The sequence below is a fragment of the Varroa jacobsoni genome, unplaced genomic scaffold, assembly GCF_002532875.2.
Source record: "Varroa jacobsoni isolate VJ856 unplaced genomic scaffold, vjacob_1.0 scaffold_406, whole genome shotgun sequence".
Taxonomy (NCBI): Eukaryota; Metazoa; Arthropoda; class Arachnida; order Mesostigmata; family Varroidae; genus Varroa; species Varroa jacobsoni.
In genome coordinates, this window is record NW_019213308.1 from 23,527 (window position 1) to 48,830 (window position 25,304).

The 25,304-nt window shown below is 39.8% G+C and overlaps 1 protein-coding gene across 12 annotated transcripts in view; it reads right to left on the reverse strand.

Annotated features, from left to right (window-relative positions):
- Positions 1-25,304, reverse strand: part of Tao (Serine/threonine-protein kinase Tao) — a 27,749-nt gene continuing 2,445 nt past the window's right edge. For 2 of the 12 annotated variants that reach the window (XM_086968186.1, XM_086968188.1), the window contains exons 2-15: positions 18,169-18,408; positions 17,688-17,755; positions 17,279-17,354; positions 13,011-13,165; positions 11,172-11,260; positions 9,819-10,128; positions 9,437-9,508; positions 9,145-9,291; positions 8,637-8,871; positions 7,996-8,243; positions 7,530-7,754; positions 6,441-7,165; positions 5,322-6,018; positions 1-4,921 (exon numbers count right to left, since the gene is read on the reverse strand). In XM_086968186.1, coding sequence (XP_086824312.1) covers positions 4,634-4,921; positions 5,322-6,018; positions 6,441-7,165; positions 7,530-7,754; positions 7,996-8,243; positions 8,637-8,871; positions 9,145-9,291; positions 9,437-9,508; positions 9,819-10,085 — 2,904 coding nt within the window. In that variant the 5' untranslated portion in view covers positions 10,086-10,128; positions 11,172-11,260; positions 13,011-13,165; ... (1 more) ...; positions 17,688-17,755; positions 18,169-18,408 and the 3' untranslated portion in view covers positions 1-4,633. The other 10 variants (XM_022832722.2, XM_022832716.2, XM_086968187.1 and 7 more) reach the window with 9 other exon arrangements.

Genomic DNA, 25,304 nt, shown 5'->3' on the forward strand with positions numbered 1-25,304 from the left:
TAAGACATCAGTAGTTTTTTTTTTTTTGTTCTGAATAGCTTTATGTTTTTTGTTGCTTTGCATACGATGCATTGAGTTTGTGTTTTTGTTGATAACCGACGGGCTCTTTGTTGTTGCGCATCAGACACACTTCTTTTGAAAGCCTCGGTCCATGTTTGTATGTCGTCGTGTTATCCCATCTATCCTTCTTTACCCCTTCTATACTTAATCGTCTTGTCGTTTCTTCACATAATAATAATAATAATAATAATAATAATAATAATTAAAAGAAGTATAATTGCAATAATAATAATAATATTAAGAATTACAAGAATCTTGATCTCCACTACACAATTATTGTTACTGGTGTTGCCACTTAGTATCCACCCGTTTTTCGGCAATCACTAGACACACCATACAATGTCGTCCTGCAGTGCTCTTGCTTTTCTATTCAAGTGAATAAAATGAAACATCCTTAACCTTTTTTTGACACAGATTCTTTTTTGACTCATGAGAATCTTAGGTCTATCGTCGTCGTTCATATTTCCCTGTCTTTTATCTTCAGTCCCTCATTGCGCTTCGAACCTACATATATATATATATATATATATGTACCTCTTTTTCTGTCTCATACCGCAGTACCCCCTACAAGCCCGTCCTCGAGGATCCCGTTGACGCTGTTATCGTCATTTATTCAATCATATATTTATTATATGCGCGCAGTACTGTGTCTTTATCTCGGTCATCACTGTTTTTCTCTCCTCTCCCTTATCTACGTATCCAGTAGTTTATTTTTAGCTAGTATTATTAAAACACAGACACTTCCTCTTCTATATTTTTGTTGTTATCGTCAATGTGAAGCTATCACCTGTAGATTGCTTTTGGTGCTTTCGTCAACTGATTTTTTCGGTTTTCTAAAAAGTACTAGCATCATGATACTATTTCCTTTCGTGCGAGCAGGCTCTTTCCTATTTTGTGTGCCATATCGACTTTTCTATTTTCTCTCTCTCTCTCTCTCCCTCCCCCGTTTTTTTATGTTGTCTCGCTAATCGTACCGGATATATGTATATATATATATATATATATTACAATCATATGTACAGACATTCTTCCAGCCTATCCTATCTATATCCAAAGGCTCATCTTTGTTCTTATATTTCGGCTTGTTATTAAAGATTTCCTGTTTGTCTCCCTGATCGTCCATAAACACCGTTGCGGCACACTGTCAACTACACGCCTTATTATAGAATCATCATATCACTTCAGTTTCATGCAACATGACGCAGGCGACTGCTTGATCGATTTCCCGACTACCCATTTAACCGACCTCTGCTCTTTCGTTAAACCCCGGGGTATCTCATCCAGATTTGACATGCATTCTTCAAGCACTTGTATGGAGAAACATTGCTATTATCATCATTATCGTGCATAACCATCATGCACTCCAGCGCAGCAGTTCAAATAACGTATTCCAGGCTGTTGAAGGAACGATATATTGTGAGCAGCAAGAGCTACACGAAAGTAACTTTTCGAAACAAGTTTTCTTCATTTTTAATAAGGTGCCCCAGTTTATAGTTTATGATCTCAGAGATTTTTTATGAAGACTATAAGCTACCAGCTTTACTTCAAAGTAAAATTCGCTTACACAACGGAACGAACTGAATGACAATCAATCTAATTATACATCAGTTAATTAGCATTATAAGTGGCTATATTATTGTTATTATTACGATCGCTTCTCGCAAGTACTTCTGCGTCGCTGCGTATTTCAAAAATATGTATTTATCGTTATTTCTAGATTGTTGGCTGCCCAGCTGAGGCATCGAAGCAAAGCTAACGGTAAGGCAAGCACCATCGATTTAGGCCCTGTAGAACTACATTTAAAGTTCTAAAATTCCGGAACTATTGATTGCTAGCAAAAATCAAATTTTCATAGTTATTTAATAATTCTACAGCCATTAACATTTAATGCACAGTCATTGCTTCGCCTAAATTTAGAGAATATCGGCGCATTATGCCTTATCATGTTTTGAGTAAACAAAAACTTCTATTATCTCTAAAACAGCAAGCGAGTTGGAGTTCGTTTGTACTAAGGCTTAATAATGAGTTAGACATTATTGTGACTGTGCTTCTATTTTCCGTAGTATGCACGAAGCTAAAACAATTGTCCCTCATGATCCGTTCTTTTGGATAAATTTTAAACAGGATAAATTATGCACACCAAAGTGACATAAGCATGAGGCTGCATTTATGATTCTGTTACGAACATGTGACCCATATTTGATTTCGCCTATTTTTACATTATAACGTTTTTACTTGTGATGCCCAGTAAACGTTAGCTATGGCACGTACACGTCCTGCCGCCCCGGGAGTTATGTGCACCTTGACATGGAACCAGGCTAATAAGTCGAGCTAATGTCTTCCTGTTATGTAAATACCCCAAGACGCTTAATCCTCTTACCGTTGATCCTTATTTTGTTACTATTATTAAATACATGACGGCGACAGGATGGATGCCAACGACGCATCGCAACCGTACTGCCGTGCCTTGTTTGTACTCTGTCCGTTGTCGTATGAATACAGTATTATTGTTGTGTATCTAAAAACTTTTGTACAGCAACGCTTTCATTTTATTCTTGTGTGTTCAAAAGGCAGAGGTATTGTACAGCAGAGCTTTTTGGTAACAACCAGCGCGTTTTTCCGTTGCACACCGTACGCTAGTGTAAACCTAGAACTCATAGATGACAAATTTACTATGCCCTTTCCAACAAACGTTTCTCCCTACCTCTCTGTTTCTTATGTAAAATACCTGATACGAAGAGTTCTTTGTTTGAGATGGAATCGAATGTCTTGTATTGTACGAATTTGTACGCACAAACCTACGCCGCTGCTCCTGTCACCACGCAAAGTTGTGGCTTGATCTTATCATCAAGCCTCCAGTTGTGAGAAGACGCTACCACACAAAAACGTTCATAAAAATGCGTCACTCACGATCATTCATGACGCTCACCTGTACGGACATGTGAACACGTTTCGCTACAACCATCATCAGCGGTTACGGCAGATACCATAGGCGAGCTATGCTCGTCTGGGGATCACGGCATCGGTTGTCACACGGCCCTCTAATCATCTTTTGCTAGAAGAATAATTAACGGAAAAGGTACGCTGACTTACTCGAAACTTTCAGCACTCTTGCACTTGTGTAGCTGATTCTTTGTTCTTCTGTTTCTTACTGCCAATTTACAACATTATAGGTATTCCGTTTGCTTTGCGTTATTGTTCCTACTATTTCACCAGCACGGACCTAGACTAAATTGTACATTATCGTGGGTATTACAACACATCCGCACGACGCACCACAGTAAACTGTGCATTTTTTCTTTTAGAAGTACCGATTGTTAACTTCGATCGCTTTCAGATCGCTAGAAATCACATTGATTAAAGCCTTACTGTCTTTTGACACCGATACTTCAAGCTAGGCAGAAATTGCAGCCAGTCTAAGCCGGGGCAAGTGTACGAGTCTGTGTGGCTAGTTATTCCTATCGGGCCCCCTGAAGATCTTGTCAAGCCGATTAATAAGAGAAAAAGCTTACCGTCTTAAATTCTAGTAGCTTAAGATGCAAAATGCACATCCCAAGCAGCGATGCGTCGTCAATCGTGATCAAATGCGTGTCAATTACGGGTTAACTCTTGACAAAAAATGATACTCCCTGAGAGAGATGGATTGTGTTGCCAAGATTTCAATTCGAAGCGGGTATCCCAAGCAGTTCTAATGCATTATTAACGGTGTCAAGCGCCATAGTTTTTAACTTCTAGCTGTGCGTTGTCTTACTGATAGCATGCCCAATGGTGGAAGTAAACAATGGAGGTAGCTGTGTTTTAATCTAAAAGTCGTCCGTAAACAAAACACTGGATCGAAGATCAAACTGAACAACAGTGTCGCAACAAAATCGCCAAGCATTGCACATATGCGAAGAAAACAAGTACACCGCGTAAGCCACAATGTTAATATTAAAATAGCCTTATTACCCTTGTCTCTTCCCCTTTCTCTCTCGCTGGTGGCTGCTTTGAACAAAGATAATCCATTTTTTTTTCTAAAGGTAATCGATGATGAATCAGAATGAAAAAATCATAATCCAATTAACCGGACTCTTATCGGTTACAGCGCATTTGCCGCTGCTTTTTTGCTGTTAAACGTGTCGCCGCTATTCTTGCTCTTTGTTAATTGGTTATCGTTGTGCGTTGCATGATGCAGTTATGGTCGGATCGTCGTCAGATGAGGGAGCAGTCGTTCCAGCAGTATCACACTGTGTCGATGTTGTTAATTCCGATGAATCCAGAGAGCTTTCTGTTGGGTCGTTGTTGTTGACATCGGTGAAGCGCCGGTGAAATAGCACCACGCTAGTTGAGTATACGACTGAGAAAGAGATTCCAGTTGGTGCAACTTGAATGATAATCGATCGCAAGCGTTATAGTCTGTTCTTGGTTTGTTTCTTTCTGTTGCCCGCTCATTTACCGTCTTCTAGTTGCTCAAATGAACGCCTGCGCTAGTTTTGTCATCTTCTTCCATTAGACATCGCCTATTATAATTACGTTTTAGCTTCATTCTGTCTCTTTCTCTCAGTCTCGAGATTATATATATATATATATATTGTTAAAGCGGCGTCGAGTGGTTATGATTGTTGCCAGGCGGTTGAGGCGTATCGGGGCCCTGACCAAATGACGTGGTGGAATTCGAGTGGGCCAAGCTGAGTAGGCTGCCTGAGAGCGATTGTGCGCCGACCAAACCGCCGGATTCTTCGGCTGCCAAAATCTCGGCTAGCGAAAAACCCATCTGATTGCTCTCAAGATCGAACTTTTCCAAATCCGCCATCTGCCGCTTGGCAAGTAACTGTTGGCGGGACAGCCGTTCCGACGCAAACTGTCTTCGTTCGTTATCCATCTGAATAGTCAGGTTCGGCAAACAAGGCGAGCACCAAGAAGCAACAAAAGAGAAAAACAAAATGTTTTGTAAAGGCGAGTAATCATAGATCATCGCATTTTTCTATGTTCATCTATTTTAAATATGAAGGGAAGCGGACCCGTATTAATGGACTGAATTCATTTCAACATTATACACATTTCTTAGACTTGGCCGTGTTATCTGAGTACTTACGTGATCAACAATCACTTTTAGTCCACTAAACTATCTAGGAAGTTGTCTTGCTACTGCTGTGACCACACATATGTGATGCATTGACTGTACGACACAGACGACGTCCTATCGGAGCTTGACATCAGCCTAATAGCCTTTAGTCATTTACCTAAAAATGATTAACTCCAATAGACTTTTTCCCTCATACCTTGGCCTGAATGGTTCGCAGACGGTTATGTATCCTATCTTCAAGCTCTTGGCGCTCCTTGTTGCGTTGACTCTCTGCCATAATTTTTTTTTTCGACTGGAACGCTAGCAATAGCTCCTGCTCCATTTGAAGATCCTGCTGAAGCTGGTGCAGTTCGGCCGACTGCGATTCATCTAGACGAATTGACTGTTTTTGCAGCATCTCCGAGATGCTCTGTTCGTATTGCTCGCCCAAAAGGGCCAGCTTGCGAACTTGCTCGTCCTTAAGCCGCTTAACGAGCTCTTTGTGTCGCTCGCGTGGCGTACTCGCCATTAACTGACTCTTCCAAGCCTTGTACTGACGTGTTTGAACCTTGCATGCTTCGCGGAACTGTTTCCGGATCTGCAGCTCATTTTGGCGCAGACTCTTGGGTTGTTGTTTGACCTCGGCAGCGTGTTTCTTGTGCAGTTCGTGTTCTCGTCTTGTACTGTACTGTTTTTGTAAACTCATCTCGGTTTCATGCTGTCTCCGGAGGTGGTCGCTCCGCAACTGGTGAACGGCCCTCTGCTGCGCTAGCTCGAGACGCTGAGTCGCGTCGTGGTGACGAAGCAAAATCGAGTGAGCCTGCTCTAATTGACTTTCTCGCCGTTCCAGCTCGGCGCGAAGCTGCTCCTGCTCGAGAAAGTGCGCCAACACCAGCCGCCTTCGTCGGTAACATCTAGACACCGAGGCGGAAACGCAGAGAGAAACAAACGATACAAATGGCTTCTTGTGACGTTGCTGTAGTTACAATGCCTACTAAACTTGCAGAACTTTAGTGAGCTGGTCTAAACTCAAAGGCGGCCGTAGATAGACATACGGCTCATTTTGTGCTGGAAGAAGTTAATTCTGTCTGCAGCAATGTTCAACCATGGTCATAAAAGTTCAAACCGTTTAAGCCCGCGAAACGTTTAACCCTGAACATATGATATAAAGGTAATCTTTTCTAGGCAACCTTAGAATTATTTACATTTGTCCATCCGTTTTATAGTATTACAGTGTCACATGCATTTACGATTCTTGCATATTCGAAATTGTAGTATAACATTATAATAATTATTATATAATTTATAATTAAATAATAATAACTATTATAATTACCTGACTTCCCGTTTCAGTGCGCCCGCTTGAGTGATAGTTAGCCGTGTGAGTTCCTGATTCTGACTTTCATGCAAACCCGCTTTATGGACCTTGAGCTCCTCGCCGTCGTATCGCTGTTTGTAGCGTTCCTTCTCACTTTTGTAGGCTGACTTTTGCAGTTGTTGAAACTTTTTCGTCTCCTCGTCCTGCTTTGCTTGAATAGCCTTAATTAGACGCTTCTCATTGGCCACATTGCTCTTAAGTTTCTTTTCGAGTTCCTGTTGCTGTTTCAGCTGCAGCTTTTCCAGCTCCTTAGCAAACGTCAACAGTAAAGTTTCGTACTCTTTGTCGAGGCGAACCTTGTGCTCGTCCATCTCCTGAAGGCACTTGGCTTCAAGGGCGACTAGGGCTTTATGATGCTGATCCTGCATCCGTTTATATCCACGCATTTGTAGCTCACTCTCCTGTTCTTGATGTTCTTTAATCTGTCGCGTGACGATAGACGTCGTCCGAATCGTGGCGAAGTTGTCTTGTCTATTCACCGTACCAACGAGTGAGCCTTTCGAGTCTCGTCGACAGCTGAGCGGACTGTGGCTAGGAGCGGTTTCGGCGACGCTGCCTACGCTAGCCGACGACGAGTTGCTCGCGCTTTGACGATGACCACTCTGGCCAACACAGGAGCCCGCTGATACGTTGCTGCTTTGGGTCGATGTCAAGCTGTTGCTCTTCGATGCGTCGCCATCTTCCTGTGAAAGCACACGATAATTTGTGGCTAACTACATGTATATTTGCTGTGTTGTTTATTCTATCTATTAAGTCATACGTTAACTCCGTCTTGATTTTTATTTTCCTTTTTAGAACTTCAGCGAGTTTAGTCAGTGGGCCTAACTACACGCCGCTGTCATGCTGGCCGAGAGAATGCGGTTTTAACGCCACCCAATCCATTCAGTTTATCGAGTTGGATATAATTCGACATAATTTAGCGAACTGGGAGCAAAAAAACGGATACTAACTACACTGCCAAATAGTCAAATGCAATTTCACAGTGAAATTGAGGGTTTAACAGTAATATTCAAGGGTTTAATTATAAAATACAAAAGATTTACTTACGCTTACAGCGCTATCCTCATCATGCGTCAGGCCGGACTGGCAGGGTTCGTTACCTCCAGCAACGTTACCATTGTCTCCATTGCTTTCGCCTCCGGTTCCGTCAACCATGAGGATCTTTTTCATTTTCCTATAGTTGATGTTATCTAATTCTCGAACCGCCGCTTTTGTTCGAAGTATTAATTCGACTAACACTCGAGCTGGCCTTGTTCGTGTTACAAACGGATGCTGAAATAAGCCAATTCAGAACGAAGCAAATAGTTGTGGTTAATGAGGAGGTGACCTAACGTGTCGTAGAAAGTCACCGTTTCCTTCCGAAACGGAGGTGTTTATTAATAGACGTCACATGTGCCTACTCATTAATACATTGTGCATATATATATATATATATATATATATATATATATATAACTATGTTACTGAAAAACTTGTCACACAATCTACGTATTTCGAGAAACTGAATATGGACCTTAAGAAGAGTGGCAGTTGTTGGCCGTTGTTGAGGTTCCTTCCGGAGACATTCGGCGACGTATTCGCGAAATTCGGGCGACCATTCTATAGCCGTCGAAAGTTGAGGACTATCATTCTGAGCTATGTGGTACAACGCTGACATGGCGTTCATATTGAAATAGGGTGGTTTCCGTTCCGCCAACTCGATACACGTGATGCCTAAACTCCATACATCAACCTTACCATCATATTGTCCTTCGTCCATAGCTGAAATAAAGCAATAAATAAAATAAGGATCAAATTGAATGAGGATCCGAGCCCGATAGGACAAGGAGTTCAATTTATATTCGCCGATCTGTCTCGTCTCGTAATGTCTATAGCACAATGTTACAGAAAAAGCTTAGGAAGGCCTCTTATATTCATTTCGGAAAGCATATCGCATCCTTAATGTTTGTGCCCCTCTTTGTGCCTCCGAGGGTGAATTTTATTAACATACACAAGTTCTCATGGCAAAAAATCACATCTGTTAACTAATCATCCAATAAAGATCCCGGATGCTCTAAGTAAACACAAAGGACTTCACTAAATAGGAATTATCGGAGAATTCGAAGTCAGTGGTATAACCACATTCGATATGTAAGAATTACTACTGCCACTAACCAAGGATAACTTCCGGAGCCATCCAGTACGGCGTTCCGACAAACGAATTGGCTGGACACGCCATCGACGCCGATCCGAAATCGGCTAGTTTTACTCGACCCGCTTCAGTAAGGAGGATGTTGCCTGCCTTTACATCTCGGTGAATGCGCCCCGCAGAATGCAAATAGTCTAACCCCTGAAGGGCATCTTGACAAATGGCTGCAATCTCTTCTTCTTTCAGGGGCTTTTTGTGCACCTGTTTAGGGGGCAAATACAGTATATCGCCGAAAGACATGCGTGGTTACTCTTCAAGATAGCTGTATTTGTTATCATAATCCCGGTAAACTCTACAGTTGGGAAAATCAAATGTGATAGGTAAATTTCTTAAATCAAAAAAAAAATCGCGAGTCAGAAAAACCATTTTCTCGAAAAGTTAATTCAGAAATGTTTCCCGCTGAAATATTAACCCAAAGCATATCCCCTGTTGTAGTAAAATATGAACCTAAAAAATAAAGTTAGATCTTGTTACCTCAATGATGTCGGACGCGGAGCCCAGACAGTATTCCATGACAAGCCATGCCGTATGCTCCTTGAGGTAGCAGCCTCGATAATCAATCGTATTCTCATGTTTCAACTGACACAAAAAACGAACTTCCTTCAAGATGTCTTGCCACTTCTGTAACGTAAAGTTCAGTTACTCCACAATACATTTAGATTTAGGCTCAATACGCAGGTTGCTATACCACCTAAACTAGCTGATTAGTCGCTATAAAACACAGTACCAAAAAGCATTTAGTTCCTATGCTGAATTTTGAACATACCTCTGCACTCTGTTTGCCAGAGAAGGTCATTTTCTTAATGGCGACCACTTCATTCGTGATGGAATTCCGAGCCTAAAATAGAACGAATAACGTGGTTAGTTAGTCGTTCCCTAATCCAAACAATAAGTTAACACATAAAATGCTTTCGTAGGCTATCATAAATGTTTCCATAGACAACTACGAAAATAATTTTTATACACCTTTCGCTCGTACCCAATACTAACACAGACCATGGTGCGTAGAGAAAAACCTTCGGAAGTAGCGATATCACTTTCTTTAATATCATAACAAAGAATTACTTCCACCAATGTCACTGCATTGAATGCGGCAGGCAGTCAAGACACTATAGCGCGTAACAAATACAGAAGGGTACACTACTTACATAGTAGACTGCACCAAAGCTGCCATGGCCGATTTCACGTAGATCAATGAAGACCTTATCTGGATCCTGGCGGTCGAAGAGTTCCGCCACTTGGGGATCTTTTAATGATCCGGGTTTTCCCACCGGCGTAGCAACCGCCGAAGCAGCTGCAGCGGCACGCACTCCATCTCCACCTGTTCCTACGAGGCCGCTACCCCCACTACCCTGGCCGCCACCTGGAGGCGTCACGTCGCCTGACGCCGTCGCGGGCGACGACGCTCCAGGCATGCCGCCACCGTGCTGTGAAATGCAGCCGCGCGCCGCTACATTTCTATTAGGTGAAAAAAAGCAACGGAGAACAATACACGAAAAATTAAAAAGACCATTAACGCAAAAAGAAACGTAGATATGCTGAGAGTGTACCGCTAGTCCAGTGCATGGTTTTTATGTTTAATGCAATTCACGCTCTTAACCCCGTCTGCCTATATGCAGATCGGCTGGCCATAGAGGATTGCATCACCTGACATGTTGACATAATTTGGATTAGCTTTGTTAGTTAGACTTAGAATTTCGTTAGCTCTAATTGCAACGAATGGTTTCCACCGATTCGAAGATTTTAAGCCATTTTATTGCAGAACGATAACACGAAAAAGAAGTAGTTTCAATTATTTTTGTTCGTGGGTACAAGACTAGATGCAATACTGTAGATTGGAAAACATTCAGTGGAGCTTTACGTACCTTAGCAATAATTAATTAAATTGTGGCTGAAACGTTGGCACATAAGCTACGAATATGGGGACACCATTTTCTGCCTCTAGGCTAGCGCCTAAGAAAATTGAGAATCTTCTTCTTACACCAGGCCCGGAGAGAATCCAATTTACTTGTAATCAAATATGTCCTAAATGATTAACTGCGGATTCTCTGAATCATTTGATATTCACCCTTGAAAAGCTTATACCAGACGATGCTATGTTGTCAGGTTTTTTGTGGTAATATTCTTGCGTTTATTGTTATAGACGTGCTGGCGCCAAGTCTTTATGATCTCCTAAAGCTTTGACGTAATTTCTAAACCAAAGGCTGATTACAAATCTTCTACAGTCTCGCCTTATCATATCTTTAAATAGTTGCATTGAGGTCTCCATAAATTCAGACAACTCATAGTTGCGTCACAACTTTATCCGTATATTATTTTTCGATATATTTGGTAGTTTTGTTTAGCAGTTCGACATTGCCGATGGAAGGATTCATCTTACAATGGCTGAATTAATAAAAAGCACACAGCCCCTTGGTTTCGCTATTGCCATCATTTATTGAATGCTGCTTACAATTAAAGAAGCAACCGAATATTGTGTTCAAAGCGTACATATTACTAACCGATCGTCCTTTATTTGTATCAACACGAACTAGATAGTCCGATCCGATCAGAAATTCGACCGCTTTCGAGCAAGATTAGTCGCATTTATCTGAAATCGATTCCAAACCATATGTTTCACCCACAGACGGAAGCGTGCATTTTGCGATATGACAAAGTTTGGCACATCAAGTCGTGATGGAATATAAGGTAGATATTCTGTAAGCTAATCTCGTAAATTTGGTAATTTTTCATTTTGGTCAGAAAAATTTTTTCCTCCGATGGGATTAAGCTTCATAAGTTTCACTGAATCTTTTGATATATAATTTCGTACTGGCCCAGTGTCTAGAATAATAATTCTCTTTTATATGCTCCAGATTTTTCGCGCTAGTTACGGATTTTGAGTGAAATAATAAATAATGGCCGTTTTTGATTGGAATCTATCTACCTAGTGGTTTCTTTCGAAGGCAAGCATTTTCTCCGGTTGTCATACATCGTTTTTTAATGTGATGATAATGATTCGCTGCATTTCGCGCTGTGATGATTGTCTTCGCAAAAAATGCATCAATCGGTGATCCACTGCCGAAGTGTCAAGTTAGAATATGTAATCTCTGTTCGGTTTCTGCATACTACTATTGAAGTTCTTACTTCAAACAGGTATTATGAAATTTGAAATCGGAGGCTGGCAATGAAGCTTAGTGTGTCAAATACGGCCCATATCAACTAATCTGTTCACTCGGCCACTACGCTTCTCCATTTCAAAATAATCATCAAAATAATAACCTTTCAGTTTGGACTTTATTATAATATTTTAATTGCGGTTTCTCTCTAAAACTACGACAAATTGAATCTTCATGCCGCACAGTAAATACTCAAGCTAAAAAAATTGGTAATGTTTCTGTTTTGATTTTCGGTGGCTCTAAGGATATGATGTTTTAGGAACATCTTGACACGAAATTATTAAATCTCAGAAGAGGTCTCATACTGCACATTTTTCGATATCCTTAATGTGTTGCAACTCTGATTTCCTGTATCTTTTTTCTTGTCATATTGACAGCGCTTTCGTGTTGCTCGTCTGAGAAATTGAGGTGATGAATTTCATTACTTACAGAAGGTCGGACAGCATCTTTCAATTTGTTAAACTTCTCGATATTTGAAAGGTCACCTTTCTTGTGATCAGATATATCGGAAAGTTAATTATCTCTCAATTATTAATTATCACCAGAAAATTTTGGGATTTTATTTAATTTATCACTATGGACCACTACAACTTCACCTAAAGTTACCTAAAAGTGCTGCCTGAAATATAGACTGATCTGGTTTAATCCCTATAGCTTTTTCTTCATATTAAACTATATGATATATGTAATTGAATTTTAGCTCCGGATTCTAATTTAAAAGTTAAGGGTTTCCAGAAAAACCTGTTTTTATTATTTAAAGGTACGATGATATTCTGCGTAAAAATGAAAATATGTGTATTATTTCTAATGTATTTTAAAGCTGCATTTTTTACTTCCGTAAAACGAGTTTTTTTCGAACGCTTTCCTCGTTTTAATAGTAGTGGTGCCTGTACCGTTCAGCCAACCCGTTAAACGCGTAAAGTTAAAAACCTTCTTGCCAAAAACCAATAATTAATTGAAATTATGAACTACTTATTAAATTGTCATTGCATTGATTTATATATTTTTATTTGGGAAAACGACTCAGTTCTAGTCGAAGTGTCCTATATGCTGGATCTGGAACTTCGTATTAACAAATGTTGTACTTAATTACAGTACTATCTTGCATAAAGAATTATACGTGATGAAAACGCAAGCGTGTTGTATCTTGACTATACTTGCCGCGGGGTCAAGGACACTAACTGGCGCGTCTTAAGGTGATGCTTTGGAAAGGCTCCTGAATGACCGTCGCCCTGGGTGGCCGTGACTTAGCAACAATAACCTTGATGAACCTTTCTTGAGATCTTTATCGTGGCGATCCCGTTGATGAAGCGCTCATAGGGGTTTTAAGCGATGTCCTACCAAAAGAGGTACACGATAATACTTTGTAAAACGTAAATCAATAGATGAACTCACTGTTCCCGTTGTAGAACAGAACTTAATCCTTGAGATTGAATGCCGTAAATTTAAGGCTTTGCTTTGTTAAATCACCAAGAAGCCGGCAGTGTATTTAATAACTATAAAACTCACTAGGCTCAACATCTTTCCACAGTTTCGATATCAGGTATTGTGTATTTACAGACCGACTGACTTAAGACACAGCTACATGCACGTTGCACGTGCAAAAACTAAATAGCGCATTTCAGCCAAAGGATGAGCTGTTTCCAATATTCCTTTATTTTATTGAGTTTACTGTAGTCTACTAATGTACCATAGGTACTTCTATTTTAAAGAACTTCGTGTAATTAATAGTTAATTCTGTATGTTTTGCCTTTTAAATATGGAATTAATTATAATAATTCAAACCCATGAAGCGCGGGATGTGCACCGGAGCTACGCATGTGGAGCTATTAAAAGGCTACGAGACCCGACAAGAGACGGTCAGCACAGCAACGCGCAGCGAACTTTTTTACACTGTCATTATAGAGAAAATCCGTTTTACTACGAAACAACAAACAATGCCGACAAAGCCCATTTCTGTTTAGCACTTATACAACTCTAATGGTCATTTCGGCACAATTTACTGGTAAAACAGAAGGCAAAATTACGTAAATTGTGTTCTACTAATTCAAACTGGCGCCTTAAGGACTAATTAATTATGAATTCCATATCAAACCTTACGATTCTATAGGACTTTTTTAATCTTTTAATACTTCAAGTGGTCTTTTTTTTTATTTCAAAGAAAGTAGAAACCACTCTGCGCTGCTCCTTATAAGCTTTTAGTGAGTAAGCTATATGAATTTTTATTAAAAAGAAACGACTGTTGCATTAAATAGTGGGCTCTCATTAGCCGTACATTAAATATATTGCATAAAATGATGGATTCTGGATTTTTTTAGTAGCTGCAATTTTTAATGGTTACTTTATCAGGTGCGCTATTATAATTAATGAATAGCAGCTGCTTAAGCAGGATGCTTGTGGGTCTCGGAAACTTACAAGGAATTCACATTTTTACCATAAATTATGACTACTATTTGATTACCGACGACTAAACGGTCCCGCGAATAGAGAATTTTTAAAGCTGCCTTTTTAGTGACAATACAGACACCCTGCAAATATGTGCGCAGAACTGGAAAAACACTTAGGTCACTCTTGGCTGGTAAATATTATTAGAAAATCTAGTTGCAATGGACTTTTACTGGTGCTTATGTCCAAGTAAAACAGCTAGAATACCATTTCGTAGTTAACAACTTCAAAATGTACTTAGCGTTAGTTATCCGAGTTTTAGCTTATTCTCAAAATAATATCCCAATGACACAGAGTAGTTTGGCTTCTGTCGCTTGTACCTGCCAGTTCTCCTATACCTGTAGAGACTTTAAGTTTGTCATCCTTACTTAGCTGTATTTAGAAAAACCTTTTTTTCTACGTTTCTACATCGTGCATTTAAGTCAGCCCTTGTCTACTGCCTACACGGTTTAATCGGCAAACACAGAAAACCACCGTTTCCGATCCACGGCTCTTTTTCTTTTCATCCTTGACAGCTTTCGTCATGTTTACTGTCTGGATGACAGAATTGGAGAGAACTTTTTGTTGCCTCCCACTTTAGCGTTATTTTCACAGCTTCACACTTCCGCTTATTTCGCAGCCTGTTTCATAGCGAGAAACAACACACTGTGAGGGGCAATAGAGCGATGCCTTGGCACAAATGTCACCATTGAACCAATCAAAATCGGGTTGTGTGCTCGTTCTACTAAGATTACTGCGCTGTTGTTAGTCAGCCACGATCCTTTTTGCGTCCGTTCATCCCGATAACCAATCTACTATTCACCAATTGCTGTTTTCCTGTTGGAAACAAAGCAATGCAACACAATAATTCTATGTTGCCAAAACGAATCGTCACAACAACTTATATACAACTGCGGCTAGATTCGTGATTGACGTAAGATACGAAATTGACGATGCTAATCTAAAAGCAGAACTAGGTCCAACAGCAGCTGCGACATCGCCGCTGTGACGCCGTGCTGCTGCTGCGTGGTTCCACGCCACGTACTTAGAAGTATCACACCATAACTGGTGGAAGGCATACGGTCTGTTCGCGCAAAAAAACTAATCATATCCACTCTCGTTTTTTCGAAAGTTTGTTATTTAACTGCAATTTATGGTATAGAACTGTTCGTAGATAGGCAATTTGTTACAAAAGTTTTATAGTATCTGTTAATACCTCTAGGTGTGACGCTTGGGGTTTATTAAAAGGGTATAAAAACTTCTACTAAAGAATACATAATCATATGCAGAAACAAACTAATTTGTTTTAAGGATAGTTTATGTTTTAAAAAAATGACAACAGAACAGCAGGCATTATATAAAGTTACATAATGCAATAAATAATTGGAATGATATGACTAATCTGACTTATTAACAATCGCTATGCCTCAATTTATAGAAAATTATAGTGATCGAAATACGTGCTAACTGATTGACTGACCATCGTTCTTAATCAATCAGTGATTCACTTGAATAGTGTACTGTTCAAGTGCTACTTAGCCATAACATTTGAAAGGCTTTTCCATGAACAACAATGCGCTTCAAAACCGTAAAGAAAGTAATTGCATATTCTCAGATCTACTGGTAAAGTTTTAGGTTATTTAGAACCTATTTCGAACCAAGTAGCAAAGTGAGTTTAGTGAACAATGGTTTCACAGCACCAGACGAATATGATGAATACATTAATAGCGCATAATACGTCAGACTTTAGCCATTTAAAAAAGATTTAAGGTCTGCATGGGGCGTTTTTACAAGGCGTAATACTTTGAGGCGGGACCATCGACTTCAGACATTATTCAATACTAACTCAGGGATCCTCTATTAAGCAACGATACAAAACCATCCTACCAAAGTGAATCCTTTTTGCCGAACCACTGCCCTATACTATCGTGGCTTTATCAAGCAATAACACGTTCAAGCAAGTGCATTTCCTATCGCTTCCCTTCAAACAGAGGCTTTAGCCTTGCATTATTTGTGCCGTAAATGCATCAGTGCAACTCTAGAAACACGTCATCACTGAATCGCACGCCCCGAAGATCAACATTAGGCCAATAAGCTCTTAATTATGTTATGCGATTCATACGATGCCATGATAGCACACAAGTACGCTACAGTTTACCGAGTCAATCGTGTTCCTAGTAAGAGCGTCAAACACAACCGCGTTGGTAAACAACTTTAAACGTATCTAAAGGATGTAAGCTTCACTTGTATTCGCTTCAGTTGTACAAAAATTGTATTCCAAGCGACGCCATGGTCGTGTCGATACAGCTTTGAACATCGCTGTAGTGGGCGGACGTGAGATCAGATCACTTCCAATGAAGGTGAAAAACCTTAAATGATTATTGCTTACACATTATACACAGCACGCTTTTACGATTTTCCGAAAAAAGAGTTCGTAGAAAGCAGAGGAAGCTTAGTAAATGATGAAGTAAGTTGTTACTAGACTCGTTGTCTATGCGTATTAAAGTTAATAACAAAGAGTTTATAGTGAAACTCAATGGAAACAGAGAAAAATGTGTATGAATGGAGAAGAAAATTTTAAATAAGGACAAATCAATAAACAAAATTATCTATTACATACGAGTATTTTCTTTTCGGTTCGAAAAAAGCTCATGATATACCGATGACTCCGCGGTATTTTCAGCCTTATGAGTTGTCTGATACCGAATAGCTGTTGTCCCAAAGCATAAATGTTGCGTTTCTTTTTTTGAATCAAAAGATAGATTTTTCCACGAAACTTATGCGGTGCCTTGCAAGAAACCACGATGCCATGAACTAGATTTCGATTGATTGACGAACAAGTTGGTCTAAAAGTACATTACTATTGTACTCGCTATTTCTTCCTCACAAATATAAATGGATAAGCTTACGCAAAAGGAATGCAATTGCGTTCTGTTAGCTACTGCAAAGCTAATAAGAAATTGATAATCCCCTCCATATCCAGCTTGCTCTATGAATGTCAATTCGTTGGTGTTTTTCGTAAATACCGGATCGTAAAATCATAGTAAATGTTGAAGTCGTTGTAGACCACTGTAGCAGCCGCGGCGTTTACATGCCTCGTTCCTTAAAATGAAAAAAGACGTAGACAATTTATTGAAAATATTTTTAACCTTAATGCCTGAAATACATAATCGGAGGTCTAAAAAGCAGACGAATTAAAAAATATATACATAAATAGGTAAGCCATCGATCAACCAGAAGCTACGTCGAACATTCCTTTATCGATAGACGTAAGAGCGACTGACCTACGAAGTAAAGCCTAAATACAATATAGAGGCAAATATGCTCAATTATCATCAGGACGCCAATTATCATTATGTTTACCCGAGGAGCATTTAGATCTTTGTCTGAATGATGTCGCGTTCCATTAATCGGTGACGCACATTGTCAACTTGCCTTACGCACGCAGACCCCAAGCGATGTCAATTGAACGTAGGTCAATCACGCACGAATCTGCGAGCATTCTGTATGTTGCCGGTATAGTAATGTGAAGTAATAACACATAATAAACAGCACGAAAGATAAGTTACTTGCTGTAAAAAAGTGCTAGATTAGGATGAGCAATGCTTTTAATCAAGCAGTAATGGAACTGAAGAAAACGGAAATCCGTTTCTAATACGAAAATAGGAATTTTATTTAACCGAACTTATAGGTTATCTCCTCCGAAAAAAGATCACTCAATATTTCCCTATTCGATATGTTTTATAGGACATCATGTACTTGTCCATCACATATGTGAATTCGATACGTTTTTCTTGTGTATTTAAAAGCAATGGGACAGGTATATATACTGATAGGAACAATAAATACAGATATGTATTTTGAGTCGGATATTACCAACACTCTGACGAAGTAAAGGTTTTGATTTTCTACTTACCACCTTTAGCCCCCTTGCGGAAAAACCACATTTACCACTCACATTCGCGTTACATATACAAATGCAAACAGCCCTTTCGTTCCGTGATAGAAACATCAATTGCCAATTAGGTAATTGAGCCAGTTTTGTTCGAAGAGATCGCTGTGTTGCTTCAGTCAAGCAGACAGTCAACCTATTTAAATGCAAGGCTGTGTTTGTTGTTTTCCCGGGACGCATCCATATCCAGCCGTAGATCTTGCCCTGAGAAAATGAGAACATCTAAGGCATAATTTCATAACAATACCATGTATGGAATCCTTTAATTCCTCCTTGACACATACGACACACAACTTAATAAAGTTGCTTAATCCATTTTAGGAATGTCGTCCCCACCATTCAGCAGTGTTTACATAGCGGCAAGCGTATCTACAGGAAATAGCAAGGCCCGATTTAGCCCCACAGTTGTTGACACATTGCAGCTGACTTCGCTGGGTGAACATTAGAAATGTCTCACAAACGCAGAGGGCCCGAGGAAAAACTGTTTGTTCGCAACTGGCAATACGCTATGTAGATACCACTGTTATGGACAACGTAGCAGCAGCAAATTTTTCGTTTGGTTGAAAATTTCTCTGAACGAAGGCTGTGAATTGGATAGTTGGCTTTCCCTGTTGGGGAAACTAATATATATAACAAGCAATGTAAAGTCGACTTATTTAAGGGAATCCAATGAATTGATATTGTGCAAGGCTTCACTGTGACCTTCTTTGCTACCTGCCACAGAGAGGAATTGAGATAAGCAGCTAAAACCGTAATTGTCTTTAAATGACTTTTATTTGCAGCTCCGTGATGGTAATAAACTCTATAACACCTTATTTTGGCGGCGGCCAGTTTTTAAAAATTAAAAAATCTCGAGAGGCTATCTCCATCTATACGTTGCTAACCTACAAATCCATAATCCGCTCTAGTGTAATTGTTTAAGGTGGGTACGCTGTTAGACACGTTAGCTACTATCAATTTAATGGTGGTAGAACTGCGATTTACAAATCCCCTTCACAGTACATCCATTCACAGCCATCGTAAGTAGCACGGAGGTATCATAGGTAACAATTCTGCGTTCACCGTGAAAAAGATGAAGTTTTATCGACTTTTACACAGGCATTGTGTTTAGCTTCAACGCAAAATTAGAATATTATGCCGTATAGCAGTTCCCACTGTAAAGCGATATTCTTTTTCTTTAAGATCAGCTCTTTGAGAATCTGCTACACTGAAATCTCAAAAGTGCTGATTTTCGTTAGTCATACTTCGATCGCAATGGCAACCTACGTTTAGGATCGCCAACTAAAATATCATTTAATCTATTCATAGAGTTATTCTTCCACGAAAACAAATCATTCATTTGTATCAAGAGCTTCCGCACACAATAAATATCTGGCTCTATACAAAATATAGTAGGGGGAATCACGTAAGCAGAAAAAACAATGCTCTGGTCACTTACTAACGAGTTAGGTCAGTCAGTCAATTGTCTCTTGGAAGAATCTCGAAGCTACCGACATACTGAATGAGTGGAGTCGAAGTCAGAGATTACTACTAATACGAAGATTCATATGCAATAATTATCCGTATTGCCATTGCGCTAAGGTCATACACATATCTGTGTAAATAGTAAGTGTACCTATGACCTGCGCACGTATAAATTCGCATATACATGACTATACCTGTAAAATTGCGAATATAAGTGGCTAGAACATCTTGCAGTTCTGTCTTCACAAAGATTGGTTTGAAAGCATTAACGTTTTAAGCTGATCAAAAAGCTAGAGATTTTCTAAAATCCTTCATAATTAATAGCTCATCTACCGTCGAATCATTCAGGAACTGTAGGATGCCCATTAGTGGAATTTAGATGTGTTCGAAAATAGATAAATTTCTATACTTAAAGAGAACCATACAAACTAGGAACAAAGGTTACACTTCACAATAGAAACTTATCAAAGCCATTTTTCTACCGCTCCGTATCAAAAAAACATTAAGAGTAATTGTATTAACCCAGTCTAGCGGTCCATTTTTAATAAATCCGGTAGGGATGTCCAAACAAGGGTTTTAATCGAATCAGAATACAATAAAATATCCTATAAAAACAGTTTAAGTTAAGCTTGTGTAGTCTTATATTTATAAAGCATCAATTACCACATTTTCCGAATACTCTTTTTACCTATTAATAGCATATACGGCCGCTTTCGTAATAGTTAAAACCATTGTAATTATACCGCCGCTCTGCCTTGACGTGTTGCTTTTCCATCGTGGCAGAAACAGCTGTCCTATTAGCTATCGTTGTAATGTTTGGCATGGTGGTCGTACTGTATTGTAACTTCTTGCATGCTTCCATCGATCGCATTAGTCAGCTACGGAGCTGTGAATGAATGGCGTTCACGTCGATGCATCACCGTGCGCCCATTGGCGTTCAGCGTGTCGACCGATTGCTGATGGTGGTAAAGAAATGGATGACGGGGGATACCGGCGTAACGATGCCCAAGGCCAAAACGACACAGGGTCTCAGCTTCCGAGCTGACATAACAATCAGTAACATCAGCAAGGTCCGGGTGCGTCATCACAATCAGGAGCAGCAGCGACAACCCTCTGCAGTCCGCGACAGTGACCGTAGTCGGTAGTGTTATCGTTTGTAGTCCCAGCTGCACAGGCAGCCATTGCATTCATTTACGGCAGCGGCAGCAGCAGCAAAACACGTATTATATTAGGAGCTTGCGGGTGGCAAGATGCATTGCAAAAACGATTAAACTATACAAAGACAACGTCGCCCGCTACTGCAACAGCGGCGGCGATGGAAGCACCCACAACTATCGCCGCTATCACCGCCGATTGCGCATAAAGCAACTTCGCGACCACTTTCTACTGGTCCTATAGCTTCTTGGCTCGTGTTCCGTGAAGCAGACAACTGGTATGCAGAAGCGGAAGGTTTGGGCTTTGTGCAGGCTAGTCTGGGCTATTCTAGTGCCTGTTTCCCCGCGTTATACTTAGCACTAGAGGGACGTATCAGTGGTTATCTGCTTTCTCGCAGAATGTAACGGAGGCAATGTGAATGAGCCTCTGTGTGAGTAGGTCATTGGTTTGCAACTAGACATGAATGTATGGAGAAGCGGAGGCAATATCGCATTGTAGTTGTCATTGTTGTTATAGTTACGATTCGTCGACGGCAAAGTTCAAAACAAAAGGCTAAGTTCGTAAGCCGTAGATCACGATAAACATTTCTGACGACAGAAATGCTACCGAATATATGGCAAAGCACTCTACGGAAGCGAATGTGACTATCGGACCCAAAACTACACAAGTAATAAACGTTTGATTAACAAACCGTATCTAGAGTATGAACGAATTCTACAATCGGGAAAAAGTCAAGTCGAAATATGGTAATGAACAGGCGTCAGTAACAAAAGTTGGTACTTTACTAGCGATGCAATGTTATTCGTTTAGACCGTTCGTATTTGGGTAGACAAAATTGACGTCAGCTTATCTAACATTCACCTACGAGAATTATTAAGATGATTTTGGCTTGACGCTATAGAAAAGTCACAGCGCACGAGGTCGATCAGGAAACGGTCGCAAGACCAATAGATTCGAGGCTACAACAGAGTAGCGGATAGCAATGAGACAAGACAGTCACAGTTGTATCAAAGAATAATAATACAACAGATCTGAGAAGATCCACGGCGAAGAAGAGCCAGTAAAAAGAGAACAAACCAGAAGGGACGAAATCGCATTGAGTTGGCGCCCGCCGGCAGAGATGCGTTATTTTCTCTAACTTGTTTCGTTGTTATTGCCAATATTGTCGGCTTCGCATGAACGAATAACAGATTCTTCAACAGCCGACGTATCTTGTTTATGGATTACAATACATCACACTGAAAACAACTTGACGGATACACATGAAGGTCAGGGTAATCGCCATTTTAATATCATATATTAAACTCCTCTTTCATTTATATCCGGAGGAGAAAAGACATACACGGTGGCGGTCACCACAGGGAAAAGTGAAGCAAGAGAATGAAAAAGCCCGATATTATTTACCGAAACAATAATCATTAACTAGAAGCAAGAACATGCGTATATTAATATATCTACACAATAATGCGCTAATGAGTGACTACAAATTGCTGATAATTGGCTTTGATTTTAAAACCGTACTACCGCAAGAGATTTACACATTTGGCCACGACTTCATGTAAACAGAAATAAAATACTCAAACCAGACCAGTATTTGCTCGACACATGGTTTTTACCGTGATTTTATACTTGTATTAACAGCGCTATAAATGTACATAGTCATAAAACAAATACTAGAATAATAATAGAACGTAGATCTATATTAAATTGTCGAAAAAGTATTAACCGGTCTAAGCCAAAATTGAAACGAATCTTTTTTTATAGTTTAAAATATTTATCCTGAACTAAATATGCCCCATCTTGATAAAAGGTCTTCTACCTTTTTTCGGGTAACATCATGATTCCAACACTTCGGAACTTCTGTTCTGTGAGTGAAGTAGCTTTTGTATCCCTCCATTGAAACTAAATTAACACCATTAACGAGGTTTTACGGAGGCCAAAACAGATAACAGTTTGATGGCGCAAAATCCAGGTTGTTCGGTGGATGCATTAAAATTCCTTATCCAAGTTCTCTTAATTTCCTCTGAGCAGTTAAATGTGGACGTGATCTGTTCAAAACGACAGCTTTCATGTTCACTAGTTATGGTCGATCTTTCCAAGGGCTTGCTGTAATCTGTAGTCAACAGAAGAGGTTTAAATCAATCGTTTTGCTAGGCGGCAGCAACTCATTCCACGGTTTGTTTTCAATCCGACCTGATACATAGCATCACTTTCTACTCTGGGCTTTGCCACCGACTATACAACACATTCTTTAAAATTATTTTGCATCAATTTGTGTGCCGCCCATATATTGGGCTTTTTTGTAGCCATTTGAATTGTACTTTCTAATACTTTAAAACCATTTGAAAATGCCATGCTTACTTATGTGACGATGATGTTCAACTTCCGCAATAATTTTATGAACTTTTTTCATAATTGGTCGACCACTTCGGGAAGTATCTTTTACATCGACAGTTCCAGAGCGAATATTTATCATAGTTTTATAGATAATTTAAGTACAAGTTTATAGACCATTTTAGAAATTTATAATAATAAAATCGTTAGCATGGCGAAACTTTTAAGGAATTTTACTCATTCAATGCGCTCTATCCTAAGCCTGAATAAGGCATTTCAACAATTTTAGCATGTCTGTGACATTAACACAACTTGTATTTGCTGAGATGCAACTTCCGATCCACCTAAAAAAAATGGGCAATACTTCTTCGACAATCCAATATCTCGTGTACAAAAAAAAAAATTCATTAATTAAATTAATTTTTGATCTAGTGGTGAACGTCGAGGAGATCCTTTATATGGCATAAACAGAAACTCAAGCCTACATCTGTATTTAAAAATGATAACTGTGGTTCCGTTTTAGACAAGGTGAAACGCTGCAAACGAAACTTAATTTCTTATTAACAATAAACCTTTTTATATAATGGCTGCTTACAGACTAAAATGTTTTTCCAGTTAAGCATCTCTTATTAGAACCCGATTCTAAACGAAAAGGAAAAAGAAACAGAACCTATAGTTATTAGTAGGATACCCCGTCACCCTGATGTCAGCACGGGAAAAATGGCATTAAATTTACTTGAAGCGATAACAAACGTTGCACAAATAGTCGTGACAAATAGACGTGATGATGTCAACATGATCCTCTGATCAAGCCCAATGCATACGATATGTACAAACATTAATAACAAGAAGTCTAACTATCACATAAGAAGCTGAAGGGTGTTGCTAAATTTAATTCAGGACAATGGTAGCAGCAGCAAAAAAGTTGATAATTATACACACATATCGGCAAGACGGTAACCAACGCGGTGCCCTTACAGCTTCGCGCTTTGAGGGGTAGTGGGACCCTAATTCGAGTTGTAAAATATTCTTTGCTATTCAGCTGTTCTGATCAAACGATCTTTTACTAAAACTGGTCGACTTTCGACGGTACTCCAAATCACCGCTTTTGAAATATCGAAAGTGGCCCAGCACATTTGTTGATTAAGTTACTTAGCTTGGTTGAGTAGCGTTATATTTTTAACAAGCAAATATCTCGAAGTCAAGCAAACATTGGATGGATCTGACTGCATTGAACTCAATGATGGGTTTACTGAAAGGTACTTTTGCACTTGGCTATACTATGCGCTACAACCGTCATCGGTGGGCAAAGTACAGTATAGAACCGGCTGGGAACACATATACAGATATACGTTGCTGTATAGCGCTATATGCTCAACGTGTATTTTACAAAGCGCTTCCGACGCAAAAAAGTGCAAAGGATGGCGGTAAAGGCCGCTAAGGCGAACAGCAATTCGAGTCTAAATCGGTGAAAAGTACGGACGAAGTCTCAAACTGCTTCGTAAGTGTGCCATGTAAACATAAGGCGATAGACAGACAACTCGCCGGCCATACATTCACAGCGTGAGCTGCCGTTCGTCGTGCTGCTTCTCATACTACGTGTTCATAACAGAATGTCTCCGTCTTTTTAGGTATCTTTGTTGTATGTCCATGTGTATGAGAGTGTGTAGAGACCAACGATCGCCACAGCCATTACTACGGCTGCTATCGCCGCCACCATCATCAACGTCACGGATATTCTTGGAGCAAAACCTCACTCACAACTGATGGCGGCCAGTACCATCGTAGTCTTAATCGCTACCGGTTTCCTTCTAGCACCCGAATTGATTCACAGAAGAACTACTCCATATACAAGAGAACTACCATCTCTGAACCGAGTCACACCAGCCACAATATGTAGCACTCCCTCGCACAGACTAGAATAGAAACGTTTGCCACCATGGATAATCAGATGATGATAATGATGAAGATTATACACAAATCCATCGATTTTTACCGGCTCGGTTATGACACACAACGATACAAGACGGCTCGAAGCATTATCTGTCGTCATCACCATCCGTCGCGGGCTACCGTGGTTACCGTACTGGCGACATCTTGTTGTACAGTGTCGAGTATTCAACTTTCTCTCTCTCGCTCTATTAAAT